Source organism: Alosa alosa, chromosome 19, assembly GCF_017589495.1.
Source record: "Alosa alosa isolate M-15738 ecotype Scorff River chromosome 19, AALO_Geno_1.1, whole genome shotgun sequence".
NCBI classification, from domain to species: Eukaryota; Metazoa; Chordata; class Actinopteri; order Clupeiformes; family Clupeidae; genus Alosa; species Alosa alosa.
Genome location: NC_063207.1, coordinates 2046839 through 2058335, shown reverse-complemented (window position 1 = coordinate 2058335; position 11497 = coordinate 2046839). Strand labels below are relative to the sequence as shown.

General features: G+C 47.1%; 1 protein-coding gene and 1 non-coding gene across 2 annotated transcripts in view; both read left to right on the top strand.

The window, feature by feature from the left end:
- The first annotated feature begins 4684 nt into the window (after positions 1-4684).
- Positions 4685-4758, top strand: trnar-ucu. Its single transcript has one exon. It is a non-coding gene; the product is annotated as a tRNA-Arg (tRNA).
- Positions 4759-6952: 2194 nt separating this feature from the next.
- cadm3 (cell adhesion molecule 3) overlaps positions 6953-11497 on the top strand; it is a gene marked incomplete in the record, with an annotated part of 74309 nt that continues 69764 nt past the window's right edge. Inside the window, 2 exon segments of the mRNA XM_048228569.1 lie at positions 6953-7162; positions 9093-9241. Coding sequence (XP_048084526.1) covers positions 9127-9241 — 115 coding nt within the window.

The window sequence follows — 11497 nt, the reverse complement described above, 5'->3', positions numbered from 1 at the left end:
CCATGTTTGGCCTTGGTGTAGTGTTCGCTTGGTGAATCTTTAATGTGGGATACAGTGAGCTGAAAAGTGACCAAATAGGCTTCTTAACAACTCCAAAGTGTTGTCCGTGTGTGTGTGTGTCCCAAATGTTCTTATTTTCATGTTGTCTTGTGTATTTACCACATGTGATGTCTATATTCCCATGCTGGCTGGGCTCTTATCAAACTCGGGGAATAGACAGCAAATGAGCTCATTTCTCAAAAAGTTGGCATATTCTCTTAGTGTTTAACTGTGTGTGTGTGTGTGTGCCATGTTCCCTCAGTGTTTAAATGTGTGTGTGTGTGGCGGGTACTCGTCTAGACCCTCCTGCCTGAGAAGCGAGCGCCACCGGTGGCAGACTGCCCTGCTGGGGTACCATGGAAACGCCTGGCACTGGCGCCACCACCCGCCCGGATGCAATCATCACTTATGGAGACGTTTGGCCCCCTGCCTCGACTGCCACCCGCACCCACTGAGCATGCTCAGTAGACTCCTGCCACCTGCACCCACTGAGCATGCTCAGTAGACTCCTGCCACCCGCGCCCACTGAGCATGCTCAGTAGACCCCTGAGAGCTGCGCCCACTGAGCATGCTCTATAGACCCCTGCCACCTGCGCCCACTGAGCATGCTCAGTAGACCCCTGAGAGCTGCGCCCACTGAGCATGCTCTATTGAGTGTCCCAGTGATGCCTCTTCCATTTGCCTCCATGGGACCTATCTTTCAAAAAAATTTGAACGCCAGTCTATGGCGAAAAAGAAATTATTTTCTGGTCCCGGTTGACTTGTGCCTTGAATTACCCATATGATGTTTGTCAATTTTAAAGACAATTTTTCATGTAAAGACATTTGCAGTTTGTTTCGTAACTATTGAATTACAACATTGTGAAAGATCGTAATTCCAACGAGGTCTTAATTGGGCTTTCCTTGCCGATGCAAATACCATGAGTCAGAGGATTAAACACATCAGGTAAGTTGTATTCGTCCATAGACTGTACATTAGATACTGTTAAGTGACATAGCAGGCAGCAAGATGCAACCGTTAACCAGCATAACAGCTAATCTTATTATTTCATTAATGCTAGTGACGTAGCCTACATCGCTCGAGACGAGAGGTGGTCCGCTGAGCGGATTCGGGCATAAAACCAACATAACTTTTGAAGTCTAATAACAACAGTACTTTCTTGACGTGAAAAAATATCTTTTAAATTCACACACATCATATGTGAAATTCGTGCCACCCGCGCCCACTGAGCATGCTCCATAGACCCCTGCCACCCGCACCCACTGAGCATGCTCCATAGACCCCTGCCTTGCCTGCCACCTCAGCAGAGTCTACTCACCTGGAGTAGAGGCACACAGGTCGTCCAGACTCACCTGGGGTAGAGGGGCGCGTGGGTCGTCTAGGGGAGAGGGAGCTGAGCACCAAGTTGCCTTCCAGTCCAGGGCAGCAGCTAGAGCCGGGTAGAGAGGTATAGTTAGATAGATACTTTATTTCTCCTGAGGGAAACTAGACCACTAGCCTGAAGGACCAGACCCAATCGGAAAGATTAAGGGTCTGGCCACGAATAACGTAATGGCCCAACCCGAGGGGTGGCACCAAGCACGCATTTGAAAATCTCACTGCACGCAATAACACTATACGATCAATGTTAACTGACTAATTCCAGACTTCGATGCAATTGGCTAACACTACGTCTGTCATCTGTTTAGCCCGCCTATATCAGATACAGATATGATTGGTTCCCTGCGATGAAAGGGGCAAAAGTTCCGTGCATCATTACTCGTTGCCAGAGTCTCTCGCTGAGCAAATGCTTCCGCGAGAACTAGATTCCCAGGGTACTAGACCACTGCTCTGAGATAGAACCTGAGAGACCTGCGAGAACACAAGTGTTCTTGCCCTGGAGGCTGTTTCAAGAGGTTTAGTGATAATCCTGAGGAAGTGATGGACCTGGAGAGGAGCCGTACGGCTGCATTCTCTTAACTAATCAAAGCCATTAAGCTCTATTGGAGGGCGTTTGTTGTGATTGTTATACAGGTCGGTCTCAAAAAATTTGAATATCGTGAAAAAAAGTTTTTTTTCATTAGATATAAAGTTAAATATTTAAAGACAATTTTACAATTTTGACTTCAAGTAACTTGGATTCTGTGACTCTTCCTCAAGACTCTTGGGACCTTGATTGGACCCTGATATCCAAATGAAAAATGTTTTTATGTGAAAAGAGGCGTTTGGACCACTGTGCAACGGTCCAGTTCTGTCTCCTCTTAGCTCAGGTAAGACGCTCTAACCTGGTCTCTGATTCAGGACTGGCTTGACACTAGGCATGTGCACTTGTAGCCCATTTCCTGGACACATCTGTGCGTGGTGGGTCGTGATGCAGACTCCTTGTGATGCAGACTCCACTCCTTGTGAAGTTCCCCCAAAGTTCCCCTTTCAGCAATGGCCGTCTGTGGCTTACCCTCCTCGTGGAGGGAGTGAGTGAGTGTCTTCTGGACAACTATCAAGTCAGCAGTCTTTTCCATGATTGTGGTTGTGTTTCTTGAATCAGACTAAGAGATTTAAGGCTCAGGAAACATTTTTATTCTAATATTTTGAGAAACTGATTTTTGGTGTTCATGAACTGTAAGTCATATTCATTAAGATTAAAACAAAACATGGCTTGAAATATTTTCACTTTATATGTAATGAATCTAGAATAATATATGAAAGATTCCCTATTTGAAATATAGTAAGGGGGGGACGTTTTCAAGATATTCTCATTTTTGAGACCCCACTACTAGTCAAGTGGTGTCCTTTAAGAGTGCAGCAGCCCATAGGAGGTCATGAGGAGGTGGTGTCCTTTAAGGGTCACTAGTCAAGTGGTGTCCTTTAAGAGTCACTAGTCAAGTGGTGTCCTTTAAGAGTGCATCATTTATGCCATGAATTTATGCCATTTATGCCTTTAAGAGTGCATCATTTATGTCATCAATGTATGCCATTTATGCCTTTAAGAGTTATCATTTATGCCATGAGCTCTCGTGGCCTTGTTTCATTTAGTTTCGTTATTTTTAAATAACATGATAATTTAATGTAAAAACGTGATAAATATATTGTAAAAACATGAAAAAATCATATCTTGAAATAACATGATATTTTCATGTTATAACGTGAAAATATCATTATCATGAAATAACGTGATACATATCTTGTTAAAACGTGAAAAAGATATTGTTATAACAAGAAACTTTTCACGTAATTACATAATACTGAGCCTTTTTATTTATTTTAGTGTGGCAGCAATACGCTTCCGTAATGTAGGCCTATAAGCCTTTATATATTTAGTAACTGTTTTTTCATCTGATTCTTCAATACTTCAATAACAATATGCAACACTAACAACATCTTTGTTCAGTTTGTTCAATTCAAATCTAATCTAATTTTTTAAAAGAAAAATCTTTTCCTGCAATTAGGTTACAATTTTTAGCATTATCCACCATTAAGAATTCAGAGGCTGTTTAAGTTCTGATTGCAGTGGACAATTTGGTTTAAACATTTCCATAGCAATCACCAACACCCTAACTCATGAAGACGCCTTTTATAGTTATTGCGCATTTCTTCATGATGTGACAAAAAAGTTTGTTTTTCGCCAGGCATGCGTGTCAAGACTGTCAGCGCTATAGCTACGCCAGTACGGAGGAGAAAAGGCCCGTGAGCTAAATCTATTGTTTTCCAGTCCTTGAACAATTATGCACGAACCGTATGGGACGAACACGGAATATATGCTTTTATATGCTTTCATTGGCTAGACTTGACAAGTTATGCGAGCGAGCAGCGTGTATGCGCTCCGCTTCCGTTGTTGTTTAAAGTTTGAATGGGATAGGGATTCGGAGCCAAAGGCTAACATTTAACCCAGCGACAATTTGTAAGCTATCACCAATATTAATGTTACAGATGTATGGCTACACACGTTACATTCTTAAAATGGTTCTGGTCTACAATTAAATATCTATTAAAACTTCACAATGGTGGATGTTTTTAGAGCGTGATCTGCAGGCTTGTTGTGGGCAGGTTGGAGACAGCAGTTAATGGGCTACTGTGCAGAGTTGGGAAGGTATGGTAGGCCAATTTGATGTACACACACATAGGGGAAATTCTCACTCGTTGAGTAGCCTGATGGTACGCATCATCTGACCAACCCTGCCGAAATGTGATTATAGCCATACGTGTTTCAATCTGATTGATGGCAACAGATAATGTTTCTCCAGTAATTAGAACACGGTCACATAGGAAACCGGGAGGTTGGCGAGCAATTGTAGTTGCGCTAGCCGACTAAACTAGAGATGCGCGTCTGAGCCCATGATCATGCATTAGCCCACCGACTAAGCCTTTCTTTCGGTATATTACGTAGGCTTGATGTCTATTACCACCCTGAATGAATGAAGAAATGGATGTTCAATTAATTATCATATTTTCCATTGTGAATTAATCGTACAGATAATTTTATGGCACCCTTTGGTTGCAGAATGACTGTGCGTCATTTTGGCTTGCGCAATGTCTAGCTGTCGCTCGCCCCCTAGTGGTTAAATTTGGTACTACCAGTGAGAGCTGTCTGGTCCTGATGCTGTGAGATGCTGAGAGGATACGGATGAAATCGATGTAAACCCCCTTTTCCGGCAGTCAGGTGGCTCAGTCTCTGTGGCGCAATGGAATAGCGCGCTGGACTTCTAATCCAGAGGCTCCGGGTTCGAGTCCCGGCAGAGATGGGTCCTGGAAAGTTCCGGATGGAAAAATGACTCTTTTGATGTTCCCGTCCTGATCATGTTTTATACTATATTCTGACACATGTGGTTTCGGTAGCAAAAGTCTACATTAAAAGACGAGGCGTGACCAATATGCAGAGGAACTGGAGTTATGGAAAAAGATGTATAGGCTATTTCGTAATCTTGGGTCTTTATGATGATAATAATTATTCATAATTATTTAATGTAGCCTGGCTTACACGCTATGCTACAAACCACTAGTTCAGTGATAGGATAGGCTACTGCATTGTTGTTGAGCAAAGGGACTCGGATGGTGAGTGAACCTGTGTCGGAGGCTGTGTCCCGTCCCACCGAATTGCATTCCTGAAAACCATAACGACTGCCGTAGACCCCCCCCCCCCCCACACACATACATCTTGCGGGAGCGAACCCAGGGAGGGAAATAACGTCTCGAACGGAGGTCACGGGCGACCAGCCACGTTGCCACCCTCCACTCTGCAGAGAATGACGTCAACGCGTCTTTAAAACGAGGAGACTGGAATAAATGGTAATATTTTGGAGGCTAGTTTAGGCAGAAGCAGCTGTGTGAAATCAGCCGCGTCCTATCGCACTTATTTGGGCCATGCGGTATTTCCCCGCCTGTCTCGCTCGTGTTATCCTTTCAAGTAGCGGGGGATAGTTGAGTAGCGTCCGGATCCTCAGGCTGCGCTGTTCCCGGCTGGCGGTGATGTAATTGCCGCGCTTTCTGGGAATACCGGAATACCTGCTTTGGGTGCAGTGTCGGGTAACGGCCAGCAGGTGCATTCCTGTCGCGTGCGTTATCATCAGTCCCCATCCAAGAAACCCAAACCGAAGTAAACCACTCAGAACGCAACCGTCACTACAGGGGGATTCAAACAAAGACAAACCTTGTAGCCTGACTTCATCATAGCTGACGTGCTTTTCTTATGCAAAAGACCATAGCAAGACCATGAGTTCGCCGAGGTTTTTTTATAATGATTATTTCATTTATTTCTTTATTTATTACTGGGACATTTGTCCACATGGAAGAGCATCACGCTGACTGTAGGACTGAACGTAGGCTAAATGTGCCCTGTGGTTTAGCCAGCTGGCTAACGTCCATCTGTGCTGGTTAAGGCAGGTGGTGGGAATCAGTGGTTCGATTGTGAAGAGGTTGCTTTGACAGATTTGTCATACAATTGGAGTCTCCATCGTAAACAAATGGCTGGTGTTCGGGACTGAGTGCTGAGTTATTCTTCTTATATCGCGGGAGTGCCAGAATTGCAAGACAGCAGCTGCTTACAGCTGTCAAATGCACTGATCCGACAACACACTCAAAAATCAGTCCGTGCACTGCAGTTCATGATGCAGTTATAGAAACAATACTTTAAATAGCCCGTGTGTCCTCTTACAATATTTTTCTTTTCCCCGAAGTGCACACTCAAACTCTCGATGATCCGGCTGAGTGACGCGCGCGCACACACATGGGCGGATGGAGCGTGGTCTGTTCAGCCTCTCCGATTCCTGATTCCCGCCCTGCCGCCCCTCGTGCTGCGCTCTGTTGCTGTACGGTGACGGAGCCGGAGCTGGAACCCCTTGCGCCGCCGTCCATGTTTTAACCCCGCTCGTCTCCACACTAAACGGCGCGTAATCCGCGTGCAAGGCTAATCCTTAATCCCCCGGCAAATCGCCACCGCCCCCTCCCTCCCTCGTGGATCCCGGACACCCTCCATCGTCTCCCGAGACCGGCGCGCGAGGATTCTATTCATGGGCAGACCACACCTAGTGCTGTCAACCGAGAGGCTGGCAATGTCCCCCTCCCCACTTCCACCATTAACCACAAACATACACACCCACACACACACAGCTATAGCGGCAGCAGTAACAACAACAATATGATCTGGTATCTAAACAATGAAATATCAGTTTTATCTATCTGTCTATACATACATACATATACATATCAGTTTTATCTATCTGTCTATCTATCTGTCTGTTATTATTATTGGTAGTTTATAACAACCCACCCGCCACCCCACCCCTCTCCCTCCCTCTCTCTCTCTCGGGCAGTTTGCTCTGGCCCTGTTACTGAAATGGTACGGGCCAAATCGTATTAAAATCCCCACCCCTCCCCTCCGACCCGCACGCCAACCCTCCCTCCATACCTCCCTCCCTCTTCTCTCCTCCCTCCCTCTCTTCCTGTCGTTCAGACAGACTGTTTTTGCTGCAGTGAGCGAGCGGTGGCCGTACTGAGGAGAGGAAAACGGCGAGAAAAAACAAGAAGCCAGAGGACGGATAGCGCGAGCTAGAAAATAGGCCGCCACAGAGACAAATCCTACGGGGACCAGTGCGCGAGTTGAAGAGCACCTACCTGACGCAGCGTGCGGACTTTGACGAGAATATCTCGGTGTGTATAAACACGACTCGTCCCTCCTCTCTGTCTTTCTCTCGCTCTTTCTCTCTCTCTCTAGCAGTCGAACACACACACACACACACACACAACCCACAAACACCTACACAGTGGGATAGCTTCAGGTCTACTATTGTTGTTTGCGTCCGCGCGCTTTTATTGAAGGGAGACACCTGTCAGTGATGTAAATATGAGAGGGGGGTCGTGTACTGGAATGTGTGTCTCTGTCAGGCTCAGATAGGTTGTCCGACCGTTATTCTCTCTACCGGGGGCAGCAATCGCGGGCGCAGACGAGCTTGTTTGAAAGAGCAGTTATTCTCATTGTTATTGGGCTGACCCCCCTGCCCCCCCCCCCCTCTGCTCCTATTCAGACCCCCGACGCCTGCACTACATAAGCTACTGCCAGGCTCGCGCTGTGCTGCTGTCCCGTCTGCCAGCATGCAAAGTGCAGGGCAGGCATCGCTACCTCTGCTGGAGAAAGACAAGAACAAGGAAAATAAAGACCGCGTGAGGCAGATAGAAAAGATGTGTGTGTGTGAACTCAGGAGGCGGCGCCAGCCAAGCACGGGCGGCACCTCACCGACGCTGCTATATGGGTAGGCTGCTATTGCAGCAGGTGTATCAGTACCTTTCCGGTCATTAACGGCAGCGCGTTGCCGTTAAGACACGTGATTTTTGTGTTTAGGTGAGCTGACCCGGCCCGTCGAACAGTAGCCGTAGCTGCCCCTCGAGTCACAACAACAATGACGAGTAGGCTACACACGGGGGAAAGCTGTGTGCATAGCATAATCCCTACGAGCCGCCCGTCCCGCAAAAGAAATGCAGGCAGCTCTTCACCTTGTCTCGTGCTACTGCCGTGACAATGAGAAGCGGGAGTGGATGAGAGAGTCCCCAACAACTCCGCCGAACAGACCGTATAGGGTGTGCGCCGCACGCCAACGACTTAATGAGAGTGTGGGGCTCGCGAGAAGACTGGGTCTATTTATTCTTTCTCCCCAGAAAAAGAGGGCTGTTTATTTCGCGCGTGACGTGCGAAGCTGCGCGCGGTGAATTCTCAGCGGGCGACAGGTGCACCGTCCTGCGCGTGCGGTCAAATCGGGAGATGTGGCTTAAAGAGAAGATAGCAAGAGGCTGGCGGATCACTGTCGGTCCATTGGGGGCATAGCTGGCGGTATTATGGCCACTATTGGTCTAAAATCTTGTTAATTTGTTCAGTTATACTCCAATAGGCCTATATCATTTTATTAACTTTTCTTAATATTCATGACAAGTTAAATTTAAAGAGATGGTGGTCCAACGGTGGACCACAAGTGGCACGCCACCGGCGGCATACCACCAGCAGTCCGCTATCTGCCAATCTGAAATTACTATCTGAGGAGGAGTAAAGCGCGTGAACTGGCTAATCATTCCTCTTTCTTTTAGTTCGGCAAAGATACATTTGCAAGCGCTCATTAAAAAGGTCTTAATCGCCCCGTCCGGCCTCTCTCCGAGGTTAAATGGAGGTAGCTAGGCTTTTTTCTGAACCGAGGTTCGATCGCTGCGTCACCTCACAGTAACGCACTGACACGAGCAGATCGATGAGATCTCTGAGGGCAGCGCGTGAGTAACGATGGTCAATCTTGTGTGTTCGACCAACCGCACACAGCGACCAATCAGAGCGTTTGGCAAGTTTTGTAGGCTATGTGTACACTGGCTCCAGCTGTCTATACGTACTTCCGCTCAATTTCATCTCCCTACAGTAGCCTACTCCAGTACTCTGCGAAGTCAGAGAGTCTGGTATCCAGGCTAGGCTATGTGTGGGCATGTGTGTGTGTGTGTTTATGCGTTCCTCACTAAAATGCTTTTGCCCACACCCCCCTAGGTCTTGTGAGGATTTCGGAGTGTTTATGCGTTCCTCACTAAAATGCTTTTGCCCACACCCCCCTAGGTCTTGTGAGGATTTCGGAGATCCGGACAGACGGATGACACAGTCCGTGCTCCTAACCATGGCATCCCCGTCACTCCCGCGCATCGCTGTGAGGATTCTCAGCGCGCTCGTGCTTGTCATAGCTGTGGTCCATGGAAACGAGATGCTCGGTAAGATCAACCCCCCCCCCTCTCTCAGTTCCCTGCTCCTTTGCCCCTCCCTCCTTCGACTCATGTTTTCAAAATGTTCTGTTATTACAAGAGAATCATGGAGCCGTTAATAAGCTCGTGAGGCACAGGAGAGCCTCCCCTCCCCCTTGGACTCCAACGGAATTTCTGCTGGGCCCTGTTTGAAGTTGAGCTTGTGACGCTCTCTCTCTCACACACACACACACACACACACACACACACACAGTGCAACACGGGCAGCGGACTATGGCCTCACGAGACTAGAGACACCCTTTGGCACAGGCTCAGTGTGTGAGATTGGGCTAAACCCTGAGATGTGACAGGCTGGGCCTGAGAGTATGTGTGTGTGTGTGTGTGTGTGTGTGTGTGTGTGTGTGTGTGTGTGTGATTGGGTGGTGGGAGCACTGGGCTAAATCCTAATGGCTGGGGCCTTAGAGATCAACTCTGCTTTGCTTTGCGTGTGTTTTTTTAGAATGTAATGTTAATTCAACCTCAAACTCGCCTACTTTTGCCAAGGAAACCCAGACGCTGGCAGGTAAATAAGAGAGATAGATAGAGATAGAGGGAGGGGGGATGGGGGAGAGAGGGGGGGGGATGGGGGGGGGATAGGGGATAGAGGGGAGAGAGAGGATAGAGAGGGGGGATAGAGGGGAGAGAGAGAGAGAGAGAGAGAGAGAGGGAGAGAGAGAGAGAGAGACAGATTGGCGTCCTCTTTACGTGTGCCTCTGTTCTCTAGTTAGATTAAGTGTGTGCATGTGTGTGTGTGTGTGTTATGATAAACTTGAGAATTTAATGGGCTCCTGTGGTAGGTGTGTGTGTGTGTGTGAGTGTGTGTGTTACTGTTTGGTGGGCTCTTGTGGTAGATGTGTGTGTGTGTGTGTGTGTTAGTGTTTGGTTGGCTCTTGTGGTATATATATGTATGTGTGTGTGTTAGAGTTTGGTGGGCTCTTGTGGTAGATGTGTGTGTTAGTGTTTGGTGGGCTCTTGTGGTAGATGTGTGTGTTAGAGTTTGGTGGGCTCTTGTGGTAGATGTGTGTGTTAGTGTTTGGTGGGCTCTTGTGGTAGATGTGTGTGTTAGTGTTTGGTGAGCTCTTGTGGTAGAGAGAGGTGTCTGTGTTACTGATGTCATGGTAGACTGCAGCTTTCCCTGCCACTTTATATCACTTCCTGCTCCTCTACTAAATGGCAATAGCTTCCAACGCTAACATTACATCCTGTTCCTCTACTAAATGGCAATAGTTAGCTTCCAAAGCTAACATTACATCCAACGCTAACATTACATCCTACTATCTAAATAACAATAGCTATCAACACTAACATACAGTTCATCAGCCATGAGCTGCTGAAGAATGAAGTAAACCAATTAAACTTCAGTGGATCAGTGGATCTCTCCAGGCTCTCCTTCCAGTTAGCCACCATACTGTCAGCCATACTGTTCCTACATGTTATTCCCATTCTCTTCCTACACGTTATTCCCATTCTCTTCCTACACGTTATTCCCATTCTCTTCCTACATATTATTCCCATTCTGTTCCTACACGTTATTCCCATGCTGAGAGAGCTGAATCTCTACTTTGCAGGAGCATCTCCTAGATGAATAACGTGTGTCACAGGTTTGGGTTTTTCTCGAGGCCGGTCCAGTGCGTGTGTCACAGGTTTGGGTTTCTCTCGAGGCCGGTCCGGTACAAACTTTTGGCATGTGACAGTGTCATTTTCAGTCAGAACAAACATATTGATAAAGAGAAAATCAGCATTAAATCAATATTTGCCAGGGGTATGAATCATTTTGTGCTTAACTGTAGGTGCGCTCGACTCAACGTAAAAAAGTTGGTTTTGGGGGCGAAAACAAAGGAAGCACTGGATTAAAGAAAATGTAAACACACTCTCAAGCTTTAACTCTTTTCTTTAAAGGACTTTTAAGAAAGCGTAGGCCAAAACGCGTAAAGGCTTCACATGGTCTGGGCAGGAGGCTGCAAGTGTCCTATAGGGAGGAGGCTTTAAGTGTTCTAGGGAGGAGGCTTTAAGTGTTCTAGGGAGGAGGCTTTAAGTGTCCTATAGGGAGGAGGCTTCAAGTGTCCTAGGGAGGAGGCTTTAAGTGTCCTATAGGGAGGAGGCTTCAAGTGTCCTAGGGAGGAGGCTTCACATGGTCTGGGCAGGAGGCTGCAAGTGTCCTGGTCACAGTGAGGCCTCTTGACCTTTAGAGAAGGCTTTTTGGCCTGGGTAGGACACGGAAGGACA